Genomic DNA, 26241 nt, shown 5'->3' on the forward strand with positions numbered 1-26241 from the left:
CACTTCTAGTCCATGTGCTCATTTAGCAGTCCCTCACAGGCAAAACTCCTGGGGGGCCAGCACTGGGAAGAAGTGGCTGTTTTTGAGAAAAGCACTGCCCTTGAAGACCCACCCTCACCATTGAGTTTATCTCATGCAAGTTAAATTTTAGAGTCAGCCACTTCTTAGAATCCCTTCTAAGAAAACACGCCTAAATCCATAAAACTCTTTCCACACAGAGACACTCATCAAAATATTACTTAGAAGTAAAAAATCCTAAATGTCCTATTCAGCCTATGGCATATAATGATGGCACATGAGGTGAAAAAAAGCATCACCACAAATGAACTAAAGTCATGAATTTCTGAAAGTCAGTATTTTTTTTTCTTTCCATGACCGTCCCGTCCCCTTCTGAACCTGGGGCACCATAATGAAAGGTGCTGGTATTAAATTCCCACATGTCTAGGAAGCTAGTTCTTCTACTTTCTATTTGTGTGACTTTGCTAAGTTACCAACACTTTCTCTAAGCCTTAGTTTTCTCATCTAAAAAATGGGGGTAACAATGACACCTATCTCATAAGACTGAGTGAAGAACTCTTGAAAATTAAATGAAAGCTCTATTATGAGGATTAAACGAGATAATACATGTAAAACACTGTAAAAGTACTTGGCATAGAGCAAGTACCCAATAAATATTAGCTGGAAGTAGCAGTGGCAAATGTAATAGTGTTAATGCTGTTTACGCACAGCCAATAATTACATACAAGTTTACAGTTTTGTTTCCTCTGTAAGTATTTTAATCCCAATCTGGGATAATAAGATTATTCCACTCACCTGGACTGTCCATATTTCTACTTGTGGCTCCCCTTTCTAATGTCTGACTTCCTTTGTTATTTATCACAGGACAGTTCTTAATGGCATGTGTGAGTGATATAAGCTGCTCATCTGTTGTGATCATGTACTGCTGAAGTCTTGCCTAGAGAAAAACGAACAAAATAATATCATTGGCATATCAGGCAACAAATCATCACCTAGGTATGTATAACTATATCATTTCAGACTTTCAAATACTAAAACAATGCATTCATTAAGACACATAATTATAAATATTTTAAAAATTCCATGATAGAAGAATGGTCTAATAAATCACGGAATATTAATTAATAAATACACTGCTACAACAATAAGAATTAACCTTTTCATAGGGCTTTCAATTTACAAAATCTCTTTATGTAGATGATATACTACTGACTCTCGAGCTACCCTGAGAGATACATCAAGTGGAGGAAACTCAACAGAATATTATAGAGGCATTTAAACTGATAAACATAAGCATTATAAAAATTTATGGTAATGTATATAAAATAGTGTTAAAAGACTATATATATATATACATATATACATATACATATATATATATATATATCACATATGTATATATATTACAGTTGACACTTGAACACAGGAATTAGGGGCATCAACCCTCTGCACAGTGAAAATTCATGTATAACTTTACAGTTGGCCCTCCATATTTGAGGTCCTGCATCTGTGGATTCAACCAACCACAGATTGCGTAGTACTATAGTACATATCTATTGAAAAAAATTCATGTATAAGTGAACCAGCACAGTTCAAACTAGTGTTGTTCAAGGGCCAATGGTATATACACAAACAGACATAGATATCTCCAAGATGAACAGACATTAGATAAAAATCAGATGTGGTCAGAAGTCAGAAATATTATTAGTAGGACTGCTGAATGAAGTATACTAAACATTTTTATATCTGCCCAAATTTTTCCCAAATTCCACACTCATATATCTAGTGGCCTACTCAACATCTCCACCAGGAACTCACACAGGCTTTTCAAACTTAAAATACACAAAACCAAACTCCTCCTGAACATCCCCACATCATCAATAACAACTCCATCCTTCTAACTGCTCAGGCCAAAACTCTTGACTCTTCTCTCACATCTTCCCCTTCACCCCATATCCTATCCATTGGCACATTCTACCGGTTGACTTCAAAATATATTAAGGGGCTTCCCTGGTGGCGCAGTGGTTAAGAATCCACCTGCCAATGCAGGGGACATTGCCTACAAGCTTAAAGTGTTTACAGATTCAACATCAGGTCAAGATACATTCCTTCTGATGATGTCATATCTTTGTGAGGCTGAGTTTTCATTAGTTGCTGTGCTAAAAAGCAACACTGCATAAAAATGATTGTGAATAGGAAATAAGACTGATGGTGTCCAATATGATTCTAAGCTATGAGAAGCTGTACAATGCTTCATGTACAACATGTATACATATTCCATTAGTAAATAACTGTGGTTATTTAATCATGATAAAAATAAGACTTTTTCTATCAATTTACATGTATTATTTTTTTCACACAGCATCCAAGCTGTTAAGACATAAATGCTTATTAAGTTGTTTGAACCTAACTACTTAATAAATGGAACTGTTGGGTATTTCTTTGGTCTAGAAGTGTCCTGAGGCACTAAGGGCTTGAATGGAGCTAGGGCAGTGATCTCTGATCTAATCTCAACACAACAGCCTAGAGTGATTCTCTTAAAACTTAAGTCAGATCACATCTCTTCTCTATCCAAAACCCTTCAGTGGTTTCCCATCTCATTCAGAACAAAAGCCCAAGTCCTCACTCAGCCTGCAGGGCCCCATGTGATCTGGCTTCCCTGCTCTTGTCTCCTCCTGCGCTCCCTCTGCCACATCCCACTCCCGCCACCCTGGTCTCCTTGATGGCTTTGAGCTCAATAGCCATGCTCCCACCTCAGGACCTTTACCCTTGCTGTTCCTCTGCCTCGAGTGCTCTTCCTTCAGCTATCAGCATCCTTGCTTCCTCACCTCCTTCAGGCCTTTATTCAATGTCACCTCCTCAGACAGACATGGGCCATCCTATTTACACCTTCCCACCTTGGGCACTTCCTATGCGTCTTACCTGCTTTATTTTTCTTTATAGTACATAATAACCATCTAACTTACAATATACTTCACTATTTGGGGGTGTGTTTATTTAGAATATAAGCTCCTTGAGGGCCAAGATTTTTTTTTCATTCATTACTGTATTTCCTGCACCTAGAACAGTTCCAGGCCCACAATAAGTGCTCAATAAAGATTTGTTGAACGTACTAGTATACTTGAAAAGTGTACTATCTTCCTAAGAGAATTGAAAATATATGTTCACACAAATACTTGTACATGAATGTCCATAGCAGCATTATTAATTCATTACACACAAAAAGTGGAAACAACTCAAACGTCCTTCAACTGATGAATGGATAAGCAAAATGTGGTAGAGCATATATTTAGAATATTATTGGGCAATAAAGAGGAATGTAGTACTGATACATGTGACAACATGGATGAACCCTGAAAACACTATGTTGTGTGAAAGAAGCCAGACACCAAACACCACATATTGCATGATTCCACTTATATAAAATATCCAGATAAGGCAAATCTATAAAAACATAAAGTATGTTTGTGGTTACCAGGGGTTGAGGGGAGGAGAGAATGGAGAGTGAATGCTAATTAGTATGGGGTTTCTCTTTGGGTTAATGAAAATACTCTGGACTTAGCTAATGGTGCTGGTACACAACTCCATGAATATACTAAGAAACCACTGAACTGCACACTTTAAAAGGGTGAGTTAAATGGTATGTGAACTATATATCAATAAAAAAAATTGCATGTCTTATATCTAATGTCCATTGACACAAACATAACTTGTCTACTAACTACTGATTTTCTAGTCTCTTTTGGCTGTTAAGTAAAAGTAATAATAACCACTATTTGAGAACAAAAAGATGAATAAAGATACTGAAGATACTATAAACAACTTTAAACAGCATATGTTATAGGAAGGTTCCTCAAAGGGTATCCTCTGCTATTTTGAAATGAAAAGTAGCTATCATAACACTCATTTCATATTTTGGATAAACTATTATAATATTGGTAGTTATCATTTAAATGTAGATTCTGTCTTCCCCAATAAATAGTTTCTTAAAGACAGTAGACTTATTCTACACTATTTGTAGTCCAAGTTTCTACTATACTACCTCCAATATAATAAATGTGCCATAAAAGTTACTCTTGATGATAATAAAGAAGCAATAAGTAATCATGCCAGCACAAGTAAATCAAAGGCAAAGAAGAGAATCTCATACATCCATAAAAATGCTTTATACTACTAAACACAGAAAAGTTTGGGATCTCATCTAAGTACCTGGGTAGCAGTATTTTCTTTTCTAAGGAGAAGAACTTCTGCTGTCAGAGCATCAATCAGCTCTCGATGATCGCCTAATGCTTGTTCCAGTTGCTTCCTTGTCTCTACTTCTTTACGCAGTTGGAGCTCACTCTACAAAAAAAAAATGTCAAATAAACTCCCATCCATAGCATCACATGTTGAAAACTGAAAGTTTCTACTCAAAGCTGTCAAAGAAGAGAATACTTACAAAGTATATATTATGCGACAGTAATGACAATTAAATATTTTTATTAAAAGGTTTATAGTTGATTATAATGTGCTGCTTTATCCTCTTCCCTTCTTTAAATATAACACAATGAACAGAATGGTATGTAGAATTAAACAACTACAATTTTTATAGAAGAGAGTGGAAGGAAGTACATATACATGTTGCTTGAATGTATGTAGGCCACCTCCAGAAGGGCACACTGGTATCTGGTAATGATAGTTGACTACAAGGAAGGAAACAGGTTAAATGGAAGTTAGGGGTGGGAATTAGGTTTTTCATCGTATATCCTTCTGTATCTTTGAATTTCATACCATGTAAATGTATCACCAATTCAAAAATTAAGTTTGTTAAAATATAATTAAAAATAAAAAACAGGTTTAAATGATTTAGCTTTGTAAAGCAAGTGATTAACTAAAAAGTACATGCTTCTAAGCCTGTAATACGTTCAGAGAGCCAAAAGTACATTCCTAGAGATTCCTAACTTCTGGGTAGAAGAATGGTAAGACTATCACAAGTCTGACAGTATAATAAATCTTTAAAAAGCAAATTTAGATAGATCTCTACAAGATGGTGGAGTAGAAGGACCTGAGCTCACCTCCTCTCACGAACACACCAAAATCACAGCTAACTACTAAACAACCATTGACAAAAAAGGGCTGGAACCTACCAAAAAAGATCTTCTACTTCCAAAGATAAATAAGAATCCACGAGACAGTAGGAGGGGCACATTCACGACACGGTCAGATCCCATACCTGCCGGGTGGGCAACCCACAAACTGGAAAATAATTATATTGCAGAAGTTCTCCCACAGGAGTGAGAGTTCTGGGCCCAGGTCAGGCTCCCTGGTCTGGGGGTCTGGCACTGGGAGGAGGAACCCCCAGAGCATTTGGCTTTGAAAACCAGGGGGGCTTGATCACAGGAACTCCACAGGACTGGGGGAAACAGAAACGCCACTCTTGGAGGGTACACACAAGGTCTCGTGTACACCAGGACCCAGGGGAAAAAGCAGTGACTGCAGAGGAGCCTGCGCCAGACCTACGTCCTGGTCTTGGAGGTGGCGGGCAGCTGTGCCTCACTGCGGGAACAAGGACAAGGACACTGGTGGCAGAGGTACTGGGTAATCATTGGCATGAGCTGTCCTGGAGGCTGCCATTTTGATGCCAAGACCTGGCCCCACCCAACAGCCTGAAGGCTCCAGTGATGGGATGCCTCAGGCCAAACAACCCACAGGGCAGGAACACAGCCTGATCCATCAGCAGACAGGCTGCTTAAAGTCTTCCTGAGCCCACAGCCACCTCTAAACACACCCCTTGACATGGCCCTGTCCACGAGAGAGACAAGACCCCACCAGTGGTCAGCACCAGTCCCTCCTACCAGGAAGCCTGCACAAGCCTCTTAGATCAGCTTCATCCACCAGGAGACAGACACAAGAAGCAAGACAAACTATAATCCTGCAGCCTGCGGGATCGCAAACACAGAAAGTTAGACAAAATGAGACAACAGAGGAATATGTTCCAGACAAAGGAACAACATAAAACCCCAGAAGAACAACTAAATGAAGTGGAGATAGGCAGTCTACCTGAAAAAGAATTCCGAGTAATGATAGTAAAGATGATCCAAGATCTCAGAAAAAGAATGGATGCACAGATCGAGAAGATACAAGGAACGTTTAAGAGCTAGAAGATATAAAGAACAATCAAAAAGAGATAAACAATGCAATAACTGAAATGAAAAATACACTAGAAGGAATCCACTGAAGAATAAATGAGGCAGAAGAACGGATAAGTGAGCTGGAAGACAGAATGGCGGAAATCACTGCCGCAGAACAGAATAAAGAAAAAAGAATGAAAAGAATGGGGACAGCCTAAGAGACTTCTGGGACAACATTAAATGGACCAACATTTGCATTTTAGGAGTCCCAGAAGGAGAAGAGAGACAGAAAGGGCCTGAGAAAATATGTGAAGAGATAATAGCCGAAAACTTCCCTAACATGGGAAAGGAAACAGTCATCCAAGTCCAGGAAGCACAGAGAGTCTCATACAGGATAAAGCCAAGGAGGAACATGCCAAGACACATGTTAACACATTACTGACCAGGGGATTTTTGCAGAAACTAATGCTGGTGGCTGGCAATTTGTTATGTAAGTGAATATGGAAACACTAGCATTTCAGTAAATATTGACAACTTTTTTTTGCACTTAATGTATTTATTTGAAACTTTGTACATGTCTTACTAAAGCATTCTAATATTTTGTTAGAGTGTGATGGGCAGTATAGCAGGCACCTCTGTGCAGGGGAACAGAACATCTATTACAAACATACTGTGTTTCACTGTGCTTTCCCCTGAAAGAGCAGATGCTACACTTTCTGGTGGCACTTCTTTTTAGTCCTGTGGGTATTATTTCCTCTAGAATATGTTTTTATTTTACCTGATAGTTGACAAGGTGGATCTTTGCAGGGGGCTCTTTTAGAAACGCCACAAGAAGGACCAGGTGCGGGACTACCATTACATTCACCAGAATGGTCAGTTACCCATTGTCTAGCTAATAAAAATTACTTGTAAGTCATTTTATTCTGTGCATTAAGGCTACAATAAATTTTAAACACATTGAATAAACCGCAATTACTCAAAAGAAACCCAGTTTCTTATACCATTTTAGAGTTTTCCAGAGGACACTGAAGTTTGACAGATTTGATCAGATCAATCAACTCCTTTCATATATTTATTATACTCTATATACAAGTGGGCTTAGTTATCTGATGGCCAGTCCTCCTGTCTTCTTTTCCTGTAGATGCTATGGAGGCGTCATGAATAGTTGTCACCATGCGGACTAGCCTCTTGTCTTTCCATATAAGAAGAATCACTTCTCTCTTCTGTAAGAATGTCATTTCTCCCATCTGTAGATTTTTAGATTTCTCCTTTAATTGGTTTAATAGACCACGATTCTCTCTTATAGTCCCACAAACTCTGGTTTTATTTTTCAACAATATTTCAGATGTGGACACAGTTGTAATAACTGTCTTTGTAAATATGGTGCCATGAACCAAGATAAGGTTGTAGGACCAATAATATTGTTTCTTGCAGTTTCTTTCCTTCACCCATGTAAATCTCAAGGCTGCATGTATATCCAGTTTCACTTTTGCTAACCATCCTGACCAAAATTCCATATTTTGTAAGTGTTCTGGGATTATAGGGGTTTTTTTTTTTGCGGTAAGCGGGCCTCTCACTGTTGTGGCCTCTTCCGTTGTGGAGCACAGGCTCTGGATGTGCAGGCTCAGCAGCCATGGCTCACAGGCCCAGCCACTCTGCAGCATGTGGGATCTTCCCGGACCGGGGCACAAACCCGTGTCCCCTGCATCGGCAGGCGGACTCTCAACCACTGCACCACCAGGGAAGCCCGGACTATAGGTTTTGAATCTGAGTCGTCCTCTCCACTTTATCTTTGCCTCCTCAAGTGATAGCTCTTGTTTGGGTGCATAGATCGATTGAAATTTTGGTAGAAAACAATCCAAAAGAGATTTAACTTTTGAAATTCTGTCTGCAGGACATGGAGTTTCCAAGTTATCATTAAAGTGAAGAAATGTCATTATTTGTTTGAACCTTCTTCTCGTCAAAATCTTTGGAAAGATAGGTGTTTCAAGTAAGGGGTCAGTCGACCAATATTCTTTCCAGTGTGACTTTCTTATTTGTTCCATCAAAATTATTAATCCAAGAAACTTCTTCATGTCACTATTGCTTACATCAGTCCATTTTAAAGCCTTATCATACTTTTTATGATTTTTCATTCTGTTGGTGATACAAGTTTGTTTGAGAAGCAACCAACTTGAAAAAGTCGTTACCAAAAATTAATTCTGCTATTTCACTAACACTTTGTGGGTTATTACATTCAATAGTTACAGCTGACACACCCGTAAAGTCTTCTAATTTTTGTGAAATGTTGCCCTCAACCCACTCTTCTGTAGAAGCAAAGAAGCATTCTCCAGCACTGTGAGTTTCATTTTCATTTTCTGTATCAGAATCAATCACTAAGGTTTTTTGTCTTTTTGTTGGTCTAATATTCACATCTGCTGAATCAGAACTATATTCTGAAGAACTATCATCTCCTGAAACACTAGTATATATGTCACTAGAACAATCAGAGAAAGTATCTGCATAAAATTCACCGAAAAATTCTTCTTCACTCAAAATTTCATGATGCATAATTTTTGAAGATTTTACGATAAAAAACTTGCATTTATAATTTACACAATGTTGGAACAAAAACCTAATGGAGCAAAACGTGAATAATAATGACAATCGCAAGTTGTATAATGAACCCTTGATCAATTTTAAGCCCTAACAACTTCACACGGTGATATTAATTGTATCACTTTCTAAAAACGTACTGATACGTCTCTGGTCAATAACGTTCAGGTAACAAAAGATGTATTAATACATTGCCCGTCAATAAGTTGTTAATCAAATTGACAAAAATTAAAGACAGAGAAAATATTAAAAGCAACAAGGGAAAATCAACAAATAACGTACAAGGGAATCCCCATAAGGTTATCAGCTGATTTATCAGCAGAAACTCTGAGGCCAGAAGGGAGTGGCAAGATATACTTAAAGTGATAAAAGGGAAAAACCTACCACCAAGAACACTCTACCCAGCAAGGCTCTCGTTCCAACTCGATGGAGAAATCAAAAGGTTTACAGACAAGCAAAAGTTAAGAGAATTCAGCACCACCAAACCAGCTTTACAACAAATGCTAAAGGAACTTCTCTAGGGGGAAAAGAAAAGCCCACGACAAGAAATGAGAAAATTACAAATGGGAAAATTAACTGGTAAAGGCAAACATACAGTAAAGGTAGGAAATCATCCATACACAAATATGATATCAAAATCAACAATTGTGAGGACAGTACAAATGCAGGATATTGGAAATGCATTTGAAATTAAGAGACCAACAACTTAAAACAATATTGTATATATATAAACTGCGATATCAAAACCTCATGATAACCACAAACCAAAAATGTACAATAGATATACAGACCAAAAAGGAAAAAGAATCCAAATACAACATCAAAGATAATCAAATCACAAGAAAAGAGAACAAAAAGAGGAAGGGAAGAAATAAGACCTATGAAAACAATCCCAAAATAATTTTAAAAATGGCAATAAGAAAATACATATTGGTAATTATCTTAAATGTAAATGGATTAAAGGCTCCAACCAAAAGACACAGACTGGCTGAATGGATACAGAAACAAGACCCATACATATACTGTCTACAACAGACCCACTTCAGACCTAGGGACACATACAGACTGAAAGATATTCCATGCAAATGGAAATTAAAACAAAGCTGTAGTAGCAATACTCATATCAGACAAAATAGACTTTAAAATAAAGACTGTTACCAGAGACAAAGAAGGACACTACATAATGATCAAGGGATCAATCCAAGAAGATATAAGAATTGTAAATATACATGTATCCAGCATAGGAGCACCTCAGTATATAAGGCAAATGCTAACAGCCATAAAAGGAGAAATCTACAGTAACACAATAAGAGTGGGGGACTTTAACACTCCACTTACATCAGTGGACAGATCATCCAGACAAGAAAGTCAATGAGGAAACACAGGCCTTAAATTATACATTATACCAAATGTACTTAATTGATATTTATAGAACATTCCACCCGACAGCAGCAGAATACACATTCTTCTCAAGTACACACAGAACATGCTTCAGGATAGATCACATAGTGGGCCATAAAGAAAGCCTCAATAATCTAAGAAAACTGAAAACATATCAAGCATCTTTTCTAACCACAACACTATGAGATTAGAAATCAACTACGAGAAAAAAACTGTAAAAACCACAAACACGAGAGAGTGGCATGGACATATATACACTACCAAATGTAAAATAGATAGCTAGTGGGAAGCAGCCACATAGCACAGGGAGATCAGCTTGGTGCTTTGTGACCGCCTAGAGGGGTGGGAGAGGGAGTGTGGGAGGGAGATGCAAGAGGGAGGAGATATGGGGATATATGTATATGTATAGCTGATTCACTTTGTTATACAGCAGAAACTAACACACCATTGTAAAGCAATTATACTCCAATAAAGATGTTAAAAAAAAAAAGCCACCTTTTTGATCTACGTACTCAACCAGGAAACAAAAACATGAGAGGTACATTCATCTAGCTGATAGGCTTCTGCAGTATCTCTTCAAGCCAGTAAGATCTGTGCCCTGCAGAACAATGTAGTCAGTATGTCTGTAGGCCCTGATAAGCTTGAAAAATTATCCATACACTTTCTACATACGAGACTAACCAGAGCCAAGGGGAAAATCGTGTCCCTACTTTGGTATTATCTGTCTGATAAGTTTAAATGGGAAAAATGCTTTTCAATTTTTTCCATAGTCATTGAAACTGATAGTTTAATCTAAATAGTAACGTTAACATCAGTGTGACATTCCAGAGCTACTCATGTAGTTTTAATTTCCCCCCCACTTTGGAGAAATGACCTTGCACTACTGTGTTAAAAAGCAAATAGCTGCTTCAATATTTACATCAAAGTGTTTCCTCAATACATTTCAGTATAATAATTGCAAACAAGAAGAGAATGCAATTTTGCATATCATAAGTGTCTTCTGAAAGTCACTAAATATCCTGTATCAATCTAGACACTGATTATGTCCATTGTCTCTTTTATGTAATATTTATTTTCACAGAAATGCCTCAGGTGAATACAACTCTTTCCAGCTTGAGCTTTGTATTTTGGGAAATAATTCACAGAGTTCAGTGCTTCCAACTTTGATGGATTTATTGTCATGGCAGTGCCAAACATCTTTTTCTGATACTTGCTTACACATAGAGACTCAATGGACCAAGTGATGAGAACCAGAAGTTTAGTGCAGGTGCTTGTCCTAGTTTACACATATTTGGTATTGAACTCCTGGTAATAATGTTTACTTGCATGATGCATTATTGTTTTTCAGAGAGCTACCATATCCATTTCTCTTTGTTACAGACCTGTGGCTGTAATTTCTGAATTACTCCAAAAGGTGTCCTGCTTGAGAATGTGTGCACTATCACTCCTGATAGAACTGCATATCTTCGGACATTGTTATTGCTTCTAGGTAAAATAATAGGGAGAGGAGATATGTTCAGGTGTAAGAATTGAAGAAATATGTTCTACTTAACAAAGATCTCATCAGCAGTCCAGTGGAAATCAGTGATTACATTTAGTGAAAATTCTTCCCCAGGTGGAGCTTCTGGACCTAATGAGGCGGAGGTATTTTTCACTCCTTGCTTTTTCTCAGAGAAAGCAAAACCATTATTCCTTGCAATGATGTGGGGAAAGAACAGTGGGAGCTCTGCTCTCCTACAATGAGTCCACCATGCAGAACCTGGATAGGTTCAGTATGTTAATCCATTTGTGTCATTCCTTTGTTGAGGACAGGTCAAGGATTTCCCTTTGCCTGCAGAGTAAGTAATATTTATGGTTCTTCGCATGGCCCATAAAAAAATCCTAAAGATGCTACCAGAAAACTACTAGAGCAATCCATGAATTCAGTAAAGTTGCAGAATACAAAATTAATACAGAAATCTGTTGCATTTCTATACACTAACAACAAAAAATCAGCAAGAGAAATTAAGGAAACAATCCCATTTACTATCACATCAAAAAGAATAAAATACCTAGTAATAAACCTACCTAAGCAAAAGACCTGTACTCCTAAAACTATAAGATGCTGATGAAAGAAATCGAAGATGACACAAACAGATGAAAAGATATACCATGTTCTTGGGTTGGAAGAATCAATACTGTAAAAATGACTACACTACCCAAGGTAATCTACCGATTCAATGCAATCCCTATCAAATTACCAATGGCATTTTTGCAGATCTAGAACAAAAAAAATCTTAAAGTTTGCATGGAAACACAAAAGACCCTGAATAGCTAAAGCAATCTTGAGAAAGAAAAATGGAGCTTGAGGAATCAGGCTCCCTGACTTCAGACTATACTATAAAGCTACAGTAATCAAAACAGTATGGTACTGGCACAAAGATAGACTTATAGATCAATGGAACAGGATAGAAAGCCCAGAAATATACCCACACACCCATGGTCAATCAATCTCTGACAAAGGAAGCAAGATTATACAGTGGAGAAAAGACAGTCTCTTCAATAAGTGGTGCTGGGAAAACTGGACAGCTACATGTAAAAGAATGAAATTAGAACATTCTCTAACACCATACACAAAAATAAATTCAAAATCGATTAGAGACCTAAATGTAAGACCGGATACTATAAAACTCTTAGAGGAAAACTTAGGCAGAACAGTATTTGACATAAATCGCAGCACTATCTTTTTGGATCCACCTCCTAGAGTAATGAAAATAAAAACAAACAAATGGGATCTAATTAAACTTAAAAGCTTTTGCACAGCAAAGAAAACAACAAGCAAAACAAAAAGACAACCCTCTGAATGGGAGAAAATATTTGCAAATGATGTGACCAACAGGGGATTTATCTCCAAAATATATTATATAAACAGCTCATGCAGGTCAATATCAAAAAAACAAACAACCCAATCAGAAAATGGGCAGAAGACCTAAATAGACATTTCTCCAAAGAAGACATACAGATGGCCAAAAAGCACAAGATGCTCAACATCGCTAATTATTAGAGAAATGTAAATCAAAACTATAATGAGGTATCACCTCACACTTATCAGAACAGCCATCATCAAAAAGTCTACAACCAATAAATACTGTAAAGGGTGTGGAGAAAAGTGAACCCTCCTACACTGTTGGTGGGAATGTAAATTGGTATGGCCACTACAGAGAACAGTATGGAGGTTCTTTAAAAAACTAAAAATAGAGCCACCAGATGATCCAGCAAGCCCATTCCTGGGCATATATCCAGAGAAAAACATACTTCGAAAAGAAACATGCAACCCAATGTTCACTGTAGCACTATTTACAATAGGTAGGACATGGAAGCAACCTAAATGTTCATCAACAGATGAATGGATAAAGAAGATGTGGTATATATATACAATGGATTATTACTCAGCCATAAAAAAAGAATGAAATAACGTCATTTGCAGCAACATGGATGGACCTAGAGATTATCATACTAAGTGAAGTAAGTCAGACAAAGACAAATATCATATGATAGCACTTATAGTGGAATCTAAAAAAAATGATACAAATGAACTTATTTACAAAACAGAATCAGACTAGCAGACTTAGAAAACAAACTATGGTTACCAAAGGGGAAAGGTTGGTGGAGGGGGGCGGAGGGGCTAGGGATAAATTAGGAGGTTGGGGTTAACATATACACACTACTATATATAAAATAGATAACCAACAAGACCTACTGTATAGCACATGAACTTATTTATAAAACAGAAACAGACTAGCAGACTTAGAAAACAAACTATGGTTACCAAAGGGGAAAGGTTGGCAGTGGGGGCTAGGGATAAATTAGGAGGCTGGGATTAACATATACACACTACTATATATAAAAAATAGATAATCAACAAGGACCTACTGTATAGCACAGGGAACTCTACTCAACACTCTGTAATAAACTATATGGGAAAAGACTCTGAAAAAGAATAGACATATGTATATGTATAATCACTTCTCTGTACACCTGAAACTAACATAACATTGTAAATCAAATATACTCCAACATAAAAAATAAAAATTAAATTAAATTAAAAAATATAAAACAGAAGTAAACATTTTAATTAATTAATTTTTTAAAAAGAAAATTTAGGAAGACATCTCCAGAGAAATTGATACATGTAAATTAGGGTGATGAATCAACTTTTTTTAAATGATAAAATTTCCTTAAACAGTTTTTGGTCATATTTGCTTAACAAATTTAAATATATAAAAAATAAATAACAGTTTAAATAGGTTTTTTAAAAAGGTATAATACATAACCATTTCTAATCCCACAGCATTCTGAGGACTGATTATTATTCACAAATGAATTAAAGATACATTTCTTTAAAGATGTAAAAAAAAATAAATAAAAGATACAATTCTTGCTTGTCTTATAAATTACTTTTACAACAATAAAATGTCTCCCATTTCAAACACTGAAGCAAAGCCCAAGTTACCAGTGATACAAATAATATGAAGAATTTTCCTAATCTGTGTCTACAGATTACAGGCATACCACTCTCCAAACTGAACTGAAGTGGGAATAGCAAGCAGAGAAAAGCAGTAGAATGAGGACATGTTTAGTAGTTCTCATTAACCTGTAACTGCCAAACAGTAATATGAAGTATTAGCACAAGATATAATTTTATTTATAGCAGATTTACCTAATTAATTACATTTTACTAAAGCTCATATTAAAATCAACATCACTTATCTGATGTTATCTGTATAAGGATGTAGAGGAAAATTAAGAGGATAAACCTTTACTACAGATCATCTAAAGCTGAGGTATTTTAAACAAAACTATTCAAATTTGATTATACTTTATTTGGAGATTGCAATAATTCAAGTGTAGAGGGGAAAAACCTACCCATTTCTGCCATTAGTCTGGCAGAAGAGAAGACTCTAATAACCTCACCTCTTTAAGGTACCGAACCAGGCGACAGAGGGAGCTCACAAGCGACAGGGTGAAGCCGGTGAGACCCTGACTGTTCTGGAGCCCCCGGACCTCGCGTCCTGTCCACCGCTCATATTCTTCCATTTCATGTTCCACTTCATGTATCATGTGTTTGAGGACATCTAGGCTGGGGTTACTGCTATTCGGTAAGTCTGTGGAGGCTGTGCTGGCTGATAACACTCTATTCTTCTGTTTTGAAGGAGCACGCAAATCTGGTTTTCTTTTCACTGATAATGACAGAAGTCATTCTATGTTAAGACTGGGAAAAATTACAGTAGAAAAACGTTTGACTGTTGTTCACAATTTATAAAAGGTTTTTTATCGAAGTTATCATCATTTTCTCATAAAGAATCTATACTGTTTGAACCAGATTTACACTATCTATAATGAATGGATGAGAACCATCCTTCTAGAGTTACATGGAATAAAAGGAGGCATTGCCTGGCTACCATTCAACAAACTCTTACTTAGTAGGATCCAACTGGATGAGTTTAAGGGAAAAGACATGCACTAATAAACTAAGAGAGCTGTGTCAAGTTACATGTTTAATAACCCACTTTGTCAATTAAGAGACTGAACCTTTATTTAGCAGCTGTTTTTGCTTCCTTGAGTTCAGCACTTGTCTCACTACATAGCTTGAGTCTAGAGTCTCAGTAGATTCTTCCAGTTGAAGCCTCGTATGGATTCTCTTAACAGCATTGGTAGCATTCAGAGCAGCTAAAAGGGAGAATTTTTCCAAAAGTATCTCAAGTGAACAACAAAAAAATTTTAAGCATGTCAATCGACAGGTCAATGAGTATTTACTCAACCAGGCTAAGACAGTCAAAACTCAAGTAATGTTCCTTTAAAAAATTACTGTGCTTAAGAAAGAACGTAATAAAGTAAGCTACTACTCTGGGAGAACTAATACAGTCAGGAACCAAACCTTTTTGTTCTCCTGATGGAGAAGCAGATGGTGGAGTTCCTGAAGAGCTTGTTATTTGTGATTGTGTTGCTTCTTTCTGCTGAATATCAGTCCATAGTTTATTAAATAACTCGGAATTATCTTCCGTTATTTTGTGGAGAAACCTATAAATTATGGGACAACAAGCTATATTAGAATTAATAAGTACTATCATTTAACTTGTTCAACTGTTTACATGTTTGATTTGAAGAAACTTTTAATAATTCATAATCAAAGAGAAATATGTTTTGCTTTAACTTATAAGATAAAAATCTAAAATGCCAGTCTTCTTGGTGTTAGAAGGAATCATTCCATCTCCCTCCCAGTTTCCTAGCTATGCTGGCTCCTAAACCAGGAGCGATTTGCCCTTTCTGAAGTTTTGTGCTATAGGTTATGTCCTCCTCTCTCTTTCTCTAGAGAAAGTACATGGTTTCTATGAAGCAGCTTGTCCTCAGAGCACAGTCGCTGCTCATCACTGAAGTAAAGTGACTGGAGCAGACTCTGCCCCCGTGTTTCAGGGAGGCGGGGAGAGGGAATGAGAAGAAGAGCTACAGTGTAGGGGGTGAGAGAGATAAGCCTTTTGCTGTAATCAGCTTTATCACTGATAAAGCTGATTTTTCAATCTCCAGCTGTCTGATTTCTTTGTCTATTCCCCAACTAGACTAATATTTAAAAGAGGTAGAGGGTCTAAAAGTGGAAACAACCCAAATGTCCACCAGCTGAAGAATGGATAAGCAAAATGTGCTCTATCCACACAAAAGAATATTATTCAGCCATAAAAAGAATGAAGCGCTAACATGTTACAATATGGATAAATCTTGAAAACATGTGACAGACCCCAGACACAAAATATCACATACTGCATGATTCTATACAGAGGAAATGTCCAAACAGGCAAATCTACAGAGATTTAAAACAAAAACAAAAAAAAAACAGATTCATCTAGCAAATTAGATTGGGCTGAAAGGTTTGGGAGAAAATAGGGTCTGACTCTTTAAGAGTATAGGGCTTCTTTGAGGGTAACGAAAATGTTCTGAAATTGACTGTAGGTTGAACAATTCAATGAATATACTAAAAATCTAAAGATCTTTGAATATTATGCTTTAAATGGGTAGAGTGTATGGTATGTGAACTATAAATCAATAAAACTGTTATGGGAAAACAACAACAACGAGAGAGGAAAGGGGAGATCTTATTTAGTGGCTCTACAAACCTCAACCTAGAGGAGTTGCTTTAAAGCAACCTGTGGACAGCACATTGAACACTAGTTGCTATTAAGTTTAGTTAACAAAAGGCTGTAATGTGGTCCATTCACATTATGGCTAGTTATCAAAGCATCAGAAAGACCCCTCTGTAAGACAGTGTTAGTTAGGTCTAAGTCCAACCTTCAGGATAAGTCCTAAGAAAAGTGTCATAATGAGATTTCTGTACAAGTTGGGAAAATCCAAACCAGTTTGAACTCCCATTACCACCTCTAATGTTTATACTTTTAAGAATTAGGTTATATCTAACAACAACAAAATAAGACAATACTATCTATGGTAGGCTTAAGAATGGCCCTCCAAAAGATACTCATAACCTAATCCCTGGAACTTGTGAATGTTACCTTATCTGACTAAAAAGGGACTTTGCAGATGGATTAAGTTAAGGGTCTTGAAATAGGGAGATGATCCTGGACTACCCAAGTGGGCCCTGAATGCAATAATATGCATCCTTAAGAGAGAAGCAGAGGGAGGTTTTGACACACACAAGTGGAGAAGGTGACGTGAAGGTGAAGGCAGAGGCTGGAGTGACGTGGACACAAGCCAAAAACACACCACCAACCAGCAGAAGCTGGAAAAGGCAAGGCGTGGATTATAACTTAGAGTATCCAGAGGGAATGTGGCAATACCAACACCTTCATTTCAGTCTAGTGAAACTGATTAAGGATTTCTGGCCTCTAGAACTGTGAGAGAATAAATTTCTGTTGCTTGAAGAATAAACGTAATTCTGTACAAGATTAGTTATATTTAGGTTCTGAAAGAAAAAGTACTTAAAAGACTATACATATTTCCAGGTATTCCTACAAAATGGTGACCAGCTAAATTTGAATTACTCTACACATCCTACAAAAAACTATACAGTGAAACAAGAAAAGCAAATAAAACAGCATATAACCCATACCTTCTATATTATTGGAAGACAGAGAATACTACTAACTTCAAACTACCTGTAGGTAGAAAAATAAGCATCAAATTCCAGCAAAGATATTTCTTGAGCTCCTGTAAGAAGCCTTTGCAAAGAATGGGGGCAGTTCAAAATAACTGCACAGAGAAAAGGAAAGCTGAGAGCCTAATGGTGACAAAAATCACCTCTAGAAAGAAAAAGTCCACTCTAAGTATGTAAATACTTAAAAAAAAAAAAAAAACCTGGGCAATCATAACGCCACCAAGAAGTCTGTAGAACCCAAGGTGGTAGTCTTGGGAAGGCATCACTTCTTAAGGAGAAGAGAGTGAACATGAAGGGAGAGGTACCCTTTGGAGGCTGAGTGCTAAAGGAGAAAAGATGCAAAAGTCCTTCAAGACAAAAGAGAACCATAATATTGGAGAACAAGCCAACTTTAACCCACCAACGCTTTTTTTTTTTTTTAAAGGCTCTAAATAAGCTGTGCCTCACCATAATTGACAGAAGAATCACCTAAAACTCCCAACCCTCTCCACAAAATGTACAATATAACAAAGGCAGTATATCAAAACAGAAAACTGAAATTGAAATATTTCAGCTAATGAAAATTCCTGCCCCCAAAATGCAAAAAAAAGAAGAAAACTGGGCTTCCCTGGTGGCGCAGTGGTTGAGAGTCCGCCTGCCGATGCAGGGGACACGGGTTCATGCCCTGGTCCAGGAAGATCCCACATGCCGCAGAGCGGCTGGGCCCATGAGCCATGGCCGCTGAGCCTGCGCGTCTGGAGCCTGTGCTCCACAACGGGAAAGGCCACAACAGTGAGAGGCCCACGTACAGCAAAATAAAAAACACTCAAGAAAACAGGATTTGAAAGATGTTTCCTTAGCATTAAAACAAAAAAAAAGGGCTTCCCTGGTGGTGCAGTGGTTGAGAGTCCGCCTGCCAATGCAGGGGACACGGGTTCGTGCCCCGGTCCGGGAAGATCCCACATGCCAGGCAGCGGCTGGGCCCGTGAGCCATGGCCGCTGAGCCTGTGCATCCGGAGCCTGTGCTCCACAATGGGAGAAGCCACAACAGTGAGAGGCCTGCGTACCGCAAAAAAAAAAAAAAAAAAAAAAAAAAAAAAAAAGAGAGAGAGAGAGAGAGAAGCCACTTTTGGCCTAAGCCATTTTGTGATCTAAGCCTGACCACAATTCTTGCCCTTGAACCAGTCTCGGTAGTTAATGATCTTAAGGGAAGTAAGGGAATTCAGTAACAAAGAAAACGCAGTCAAGAAACAAAAGTTCAGCAATAAAACGAGTGCTAATTGCTCCTCAAGGGATATACATAACAATCTGATACAGTTTTTGAGCTCTGCAGGAACTAAGGCCCCCACCTAGGTGGAAGATGGAATGATGATGTTGACCCTCCTGACTTCAATCAACTAAAGCTTGGACTCTGCCAATATTTGTCCCAATTCTATGCTGAATTCTCCTCTGCTCAAGCCTCTTCATGAATATGCACGTACTCTTAGCTTAAAACTTCCCCAATTTTACTGTTTGGGGAGACACTGCTTTGGGAAATATCCCCCGAGTACATCTTACTTGCTGCAAGTAATAATAAATCCTTCCTTCTCTCAAAAAATAAATTAATATATAATAAAATAAAATAGTAACCAACAACAAAAATACTCAGGAATAATTTTAACAAGAAATGAGGAAACCTATATGAAAAAAACATTAAAATACTCCTCAAAAACAAAAAGGTAGACATTAACAAATTGAAAAACATCCTTTGTTCTTGGATAGTAAAACCCAACATAATAAAGATGTCAGGTCTCTCTAGTTAATTTATTAATATAACAAAAATATCAATAAACTTTTTTATGATGCTAAATAAGTTGACACTAAATTCATACAGAAGAATAAACATGTAACAATCATTATGAAAACTCTGAACTGGAAAAGGCTAGGAGGGAAGTCTATTAAAACAATATAAACTCTAATTAAAACAGTGTGGTGGGCTTCCCTGGTGGTGCAGTGGTTGAGAGTCCGCCTGCCGATGCAGGGGACACAGCTTCGTGCCCCGGTACAGGAAGATCCCACATGCCGCGGAGCAGCTGGGCCCATGAGCCATGGCCGCTGAGCCTGCGTGTCCGGAGCCTGTGCTCCGCAACGGGAGAGGCCACGACAGTAAGAGGCCTGTGTACCGCAAAAAAACCCAAAAAAACAAACAGTGTGGTATTGGAGCATGACTACAGAAACAAGGCCAGTGGACTAGAAAATTCAGAAGTAGATCCAGGTACACACGGTAATTAACGTATGCAGGCAGAATCTCAGATCAGTGGGGCAGTAATAAATGGTGCTGGGGCAACTGGATACCAACTTAGGAAAAGATAAGAAGCAGAGCCATACCTCATACCACATACCAAAATAAACTTTCAATGGATCAGAGAACTAAATAAAAAATAAAACCACAGAAGTATCAGAAGAAACATGAGTGAATTCCTCTAAAATCAGTTTTAGGAAGGAATTTCAGAGTATGATTCAAGATCCACATGTAAAAGCAATGAATGATAAATTCAAACTATATATAAATTCTTTTTTGTTGTTGCTGTTGTTTTGTTTTTGTTTTTGTTTTTTTTTGCGGTACGCGGGCCTCTCACTGTTGTGGCCTCTCCCGTTGCGGAGCACAGGCTCCGGACGCGCAGGCTCAGCGGCCATGGCTCACAGGCCCAGCCGCTCCACGGCATGTGGGATCTTCCCGGACCGGGGCACGAACCCGTGTCCCCTGCATCAGCAGGCAGACTCTCAACCACTGCGCCACCAGGGAAGCCCTATATTCTTTTTTTTTAAACATGGAATGCATCACAAATTTGTGTGTCACCCTTGCAAAGGGGCCATGCTTATTTTCTCTGTATTGTTCCAGTTTTAGCATATGTGCTGCCAAAGCGAGCACTATATATATATTCTTAAATCTTTTACTTGTTAAAGAAATTCAAAAGACAACGAATTGGGAGAAAATATAACATATTACACAGGTAAAAGACTAATATCTTTAATATGTAAAGAATGCTTACAAATTAATAAAAAAAGGATCAAAACCCTAAAAGCAAAATTGGCAAAAGACATGAATAGACAATTCACTGTAATGTCCCTTAAATATATGACAAAATTATCAATTTCACTTACAAAGGCAAAGTAAAACTACACTGAGATAACATTTCTCTCCTGTGAAATCAGCAGAGAAGTCTGACAACACACTCTGGTGCAGACACTCTTGTAAGTTGCCAGTAGGAGTGCAAAATACTACAACCCTCATAAAGCAGAATTCAGTAATTTTAGAAAAAAATTACATAGCATTTACCTTCTAATCCCAAAATCCCACTTCTAGTAATTTACTCTAAATACACACCTTCAACCATACAAAAATACATATGCATCTAAGTTATTCACTGCAGCATTTTTTAATTGAAAAATATTGGAAACAACTTAAATACTTGTGTGTGTGTGTATATATATATATATATACACACACATATAGCATTGTAAAAACTGGATAAAGATGTGCAAAAGAATGAAATTGGACCCCTACATTACACCACTCACAAAAATTAACTCAAAATGGATTAAAGACTTAAACATTAGACCTGAAATGGTAAAAATCCTAGAAGAAAACATAGAGGAAGCTCATTGACATTGATCTTGGCAACAGTTTTTTGGATCTGACACCAAAAGCACAAGCAAAAAAAAATAACTGGAACTACAGGAAACCAAAAAGCTTCTGCACAGCAAAAGAAACAATCAACAGAATGAAGAGGCAATCTATGGAATGGGAGAAAATATTTGCAAATCCTATATTTAATTAGGGGTTAATATCCAAAATACATAAAGAACTCATACAACTTAATAGCAAAAAAGCCAAACAATCCAATAAAAAAAATGGGCAGAGGAACTGAAAAGACATTTTTCCAAAGATGACGTACAAATAGCCAACAAGCACATACACGAAAAGGTGCCTGACATCACTAATCATAAGGGAAATGAAAATCAAAGCCACAATAAAAGCAAAACCAAACAAAAGTAAAAAAACAAAAAAACAAAGAAAACAAAAAACAAGAGAACCAAACAAAAGAACCCGAAAAAAACAAACAATAAAAACAAAACAAAAACAGAAAGCAAACTAAAAAAAGCAAACATAAAACAAACACATAAAAATGATTAAAAAAACAAACCCACAATAAGGTATCTCTTCACATCTATAATAAGAATGGCTATCATCAAAAAGTCAAGAGATAACAAGTGTTAATGAGAATGTGGAGAAAAGAGAACCTTTGTGCACTGTTGGTGGCATTGTTAATTGGTACAGCCATTATGGAAAACAGTGTGGAAGTTCCTCAAAAAATTAAAAATATAACTACCATATGATCCAGGATTCCCACTTCAGGGTATATATCAAAAGGAAATGAAAACAGGATCTCAGAGAGATATCTGCACTCCCATGTTAACTGCAGCACTATTCACAATAACCAAGATATGGAAACAACCTAAGTATATGTCAACATATGAATGGATGAAGAAGATGTGATTGAGATACATAGATACGTATCATATTCCACTGTATACATATACAGTGAGATATTATTCAGCCATGAGAAAGAAGGAAATCATGCCATTTGTGACAACATGGATGAACCTGGAAGATATTACATTGAGAAATACAAGTGAGACAAAGAAAGACAAATACTGTATGATATCACTTATACGTGGAATCTAAAAAAGCTGAGGGGACTTCCCTGGTGGCGCAGTGGTTAAGAATCCGCCTGCCAATGCAGGGGGACACGGGTTTGAGCCCTGGTCCAGAAAGATCCCACACACCGCAGAGCAACTAAGCCCATGCGCCACAACTACTGAGCCTGCGTGCTGCAACTACTGAAGCCCACAAGCCTAGAGCCCGTGCTCTGCAACAAGAAGCCACCACAATGAGAAGCCTGTGCACCACAACAAACAGTAGCCCCCACTCACTGCAACTAGGAAAAGCCCTTGCAGCAACGAAGACCCAATGCAGCCAAAAAAAATAAATAAAACAATTTTTAAAAAACTAAAAAATATATAATAAAAAAGCTAAACTCATAGAAACAGAGTGGTGGTTACCAGGGGCTGGGAGGTGGAGCAAATGGGAAGATGGTAAAAGGGTACAAATTTCCAGTTATAAGATGAATAACTTCTTGTGATTATAGCTAATAATATTTTATTTTATACTTGCAAGTTGCTAAGTGAGAAGATCTTAAATGTTTTCACCACAAAAAAGAAATGGTAATTATATGATGTGACGGAGGTATTAACCATCCATCACTTAATGCTATGATGGTAACCATTTTGCAGTATTAAGTATATCAAATCAACATGTTGTATGCCTTATAAACTTATACAACATTATATGTCAATTATATCTCAATAAAGTAGGGGTGGGGGAAGAAATGGCCTTGGAAAAAAGGGAAGCATCTTAGATACTTATGCCATCTATACTTACGTGTCCGCATTTGTGTTTGACTGAGAGCTTAGAGAGTTATCCAACTCATTCTCACTTTCTTCTGACTGGCTGTTAACAGTTCCTTCTCGTTGGTCATCATCTACTTCATTAAGAGCCTTTATCAACACAACAATAAAATAATAACACAGGTTGGTTATATACACACTCATCCTTTCTTTTTGTCATAACAGAAGAGAGATCCCTCCTTCTAAGGCTAATCCCTCCACATGTGGTCTAGAACCCAAACCCTCTTACCTCCTTCTAGTCCATCAATTGCCGCTTCTCTCTCCTGCATCTTCAACTTCTCCTTACTGGCTTCAGCTCATCCACATTTAAATCTAAGTCTTTGCCATCTTATCCATACCCTATACTCACCTCGAGCTACCATCTACTCTTTCTGTGCAACAAACTTCTTGAAAAAGCTGCCCACCACTTCTCATTCACCATTTATGCCCTGCAACTTTGCTTCTGCCCTGCCACCCCATTTAAGCTGTTCTCTACATGGTCAACATCAACACACCTGCTCCCAAATCAAATGGATATTTCTGTCTTTGCTTTCCCTTACTTCTGACTCATTAGACATCAATGACCACTCATTTCTTTCCCTCAAAATCTTCTTTTGAGGAAGATAAACTTTTCTTTTCCACTTCCATGATACCATATTTTCTTGGTTTTTCTTCTTTTGGCCATTCCTTCCCAATCTCCTTTATTGGTTCTTTTCCTACCCTTCCCTTTTTCTGATGTCACTGAAGGTTCTCCCTTTGGACCTTTTCTCCTCTCATCTGACTCATTTTCTGTATGATTATATCTAATTCCAAGGTGCAATTACGAGCCAAATGCTGTTAATTTCCAAATTTCTAGCTTCACTCAGATCTCTCTTGAGCCCTCAACATTTATATCTAACTGCCTAAAAGATATCCCTAGGAGAACATCCTACACACATATACTCAACATGTCTAAAATTCATCATTTTCCTAAGCCTCTACTATCATTCTTCCAGAAACCTTGTTCTTGTCATGTTACCAAAACCATAAACAGCATCACTATCTATTCAGGTTCTCAAGCCAGCAAACTGGAAATTATCCTTCTTCCTCATCCATCACGTCCAATCAATCACCCAATCCTGTCAATTCTATCCCTTCTTAATCTCTCAAATCTATCCCTCTTCCCCTCTACCTCCTTCCCTACTGCCACTGCTTTGGGTCAGTCCTCACCACTTCACGCTAAGATTCCAATGTGAGTCTTCTAACCAGATCCACTCACCAGTCTTGTCTCTCCCTCCCCAATCCATCTTCCACGTTACTGTCAATTTCGTCATGACTGTGCTCTTCTTAAAATCCTTTAGTGGCTCTACTTTTGCTTTCTGGTTCCTTAGCCCTTTGTGACTCAGCTCCTTCTTGTCTCTCTTACCTTGCCTCTTGCCACTTCCCAACCTTCATCATAGAGACCATGATCATTTGAAAGCTAACTTTTTTTTTTTTTCCTTTGTGGTACTTGGGCCTCTCACTGTTGTGGCCTCTCCCATTGCGGAGCACAGGCTCCGGACATGCAGGCTCAGCGGCCATGGCTCACGGGCCTAGCCGCTCCACGGGATGTGGGATCTTCCCGGACCGGGCCACGAACCCATGTCCCCTGCATCGGCAGGCGGACTCTCAACCACTGCGCCACCAGGGAAGCCCAGAAAGCTAACTTTTTAATAAGTGCCAAAACATACATGGCTTTTGGCTAGGGATATGGCTAATGGACTTTGGCTATTATAAGTATGTGTAACATTCTACTTAATTGCCTTTATAAGTAGAAAACGGTATATTTATATGATTCTGGACCTTGTAATTCCCTAGGATCATCCATCTAATTGATGATTCTCCTTTTTTTCATAAAAGATACAAATAACTTAGGAAATTGCATTAAACGGGTACTGAGACCTAGTCATTCTTAAAAAGTTGATTTATTTTAGTATTAAATTCTTCATGGGCTTTTAAAAAATGTTTCCTATCTCAAAATTCTAAACATTTTGATTAATTAAGAGTTCCAATTAGATTAAGATACAGCTAATAAATGTTTTACTACTATACTTTTCCCATGTAACTAGTCAATAAATTCAAAGTTTCTTGGGTAGCTGCTTTTTAAACCTACTAATACATTAGAACTAATTCACTGACTTTCAGATATAGTCTAAAATATTCTTTTTGGGCTTTCCTGGTGGCGCAGTGGTTAAGAATCCACTTGCCAATGCAGGGGACAGGGGTTCGATCCCTGGTCCAGGAAGATCCCACATGCTGCAGAGTAACTAAGCCCGTGAGCCACACCTACTGAGCCTGTGTTCTAGAGCACCGGTGCCACAACTACTGAAGCCCGCGTGCTCTAGGACCCATGCTCCGCAACAAGAGAAGCCACTGCAATGAGAAGCTCCCAACGAAGCCCCCACTCACTGCAACTAGAGAAAGCCCACGTGCAGGAACGAAGACCCAAAGCAGCCAAAAATAAATAAATAATATAAATAAATTTAT

The 26241-nt window shown here is 37.8% G+C and overlaps 1 protein-coding gene and 1 non-coding gene across 2 annotated transcripts in view; both read right to left on the reverse strand.

The window, feature by feature from the left end:
- Positions 1 to 26241, reverse strand: part of SPICE1 (spindle and centriole associated protein 1) — a 61749-nt gene that overhangs the window by 15060 nt on the left and 20448 nt on the right. The window contains exons 7-12 of the mRNA XM_029215127.1: positions 23732 to 23847; positions 16042 to 16184; positions 15696 to 15833; positions 15078 to 15343; positions 4228 to 4359; positions 814 to 955 (exon numbers count right to left, since the gene is read on the reverse strand). Of these exons, the coding sequence (XP_029070960.1) occupies positions 814 to 955; positions 4228 to 4359; positions 15078 to 15343; positions 15696 to 15833; positions 16042 to 16184; positions 23732 to 23847 (937 nt within the window). The remainder of the gene's footprint in view (positions 1 to 813; positions 956 to 4227; positions 4360 to 15077; positions 15344 to 15695; positions 15834 to 16041; positions 16185 to 23731; positions 23848 to 26241) is intronic.
- LOC114891409 lies at positions 21051 to 21157 on the reverse strand. The gene has a single exon (XR_003792514.1). It is a non-coding gene; the product is annotated as a U6 spliceosomal RNA (small nuclear RNA).

Source organism: Monodon monoceros, unplaced genomic scaffold, assembly GCF_005190385.1.
Source record: "Monodon monoceros isolate NGI ecotype Baffin Bay Population unplaced genomic scaffold, NGI_Narwhal_1 Super_Scaffold_11, whole genome shotgun sequence".
Classification (NCBI taxonomy): domain Eukaryota; kingdom Metazoa; phylum Chordata; class Mammalia; order Artiodactyla; family Monodontidae; genus Monodon; species Monodon monoceros.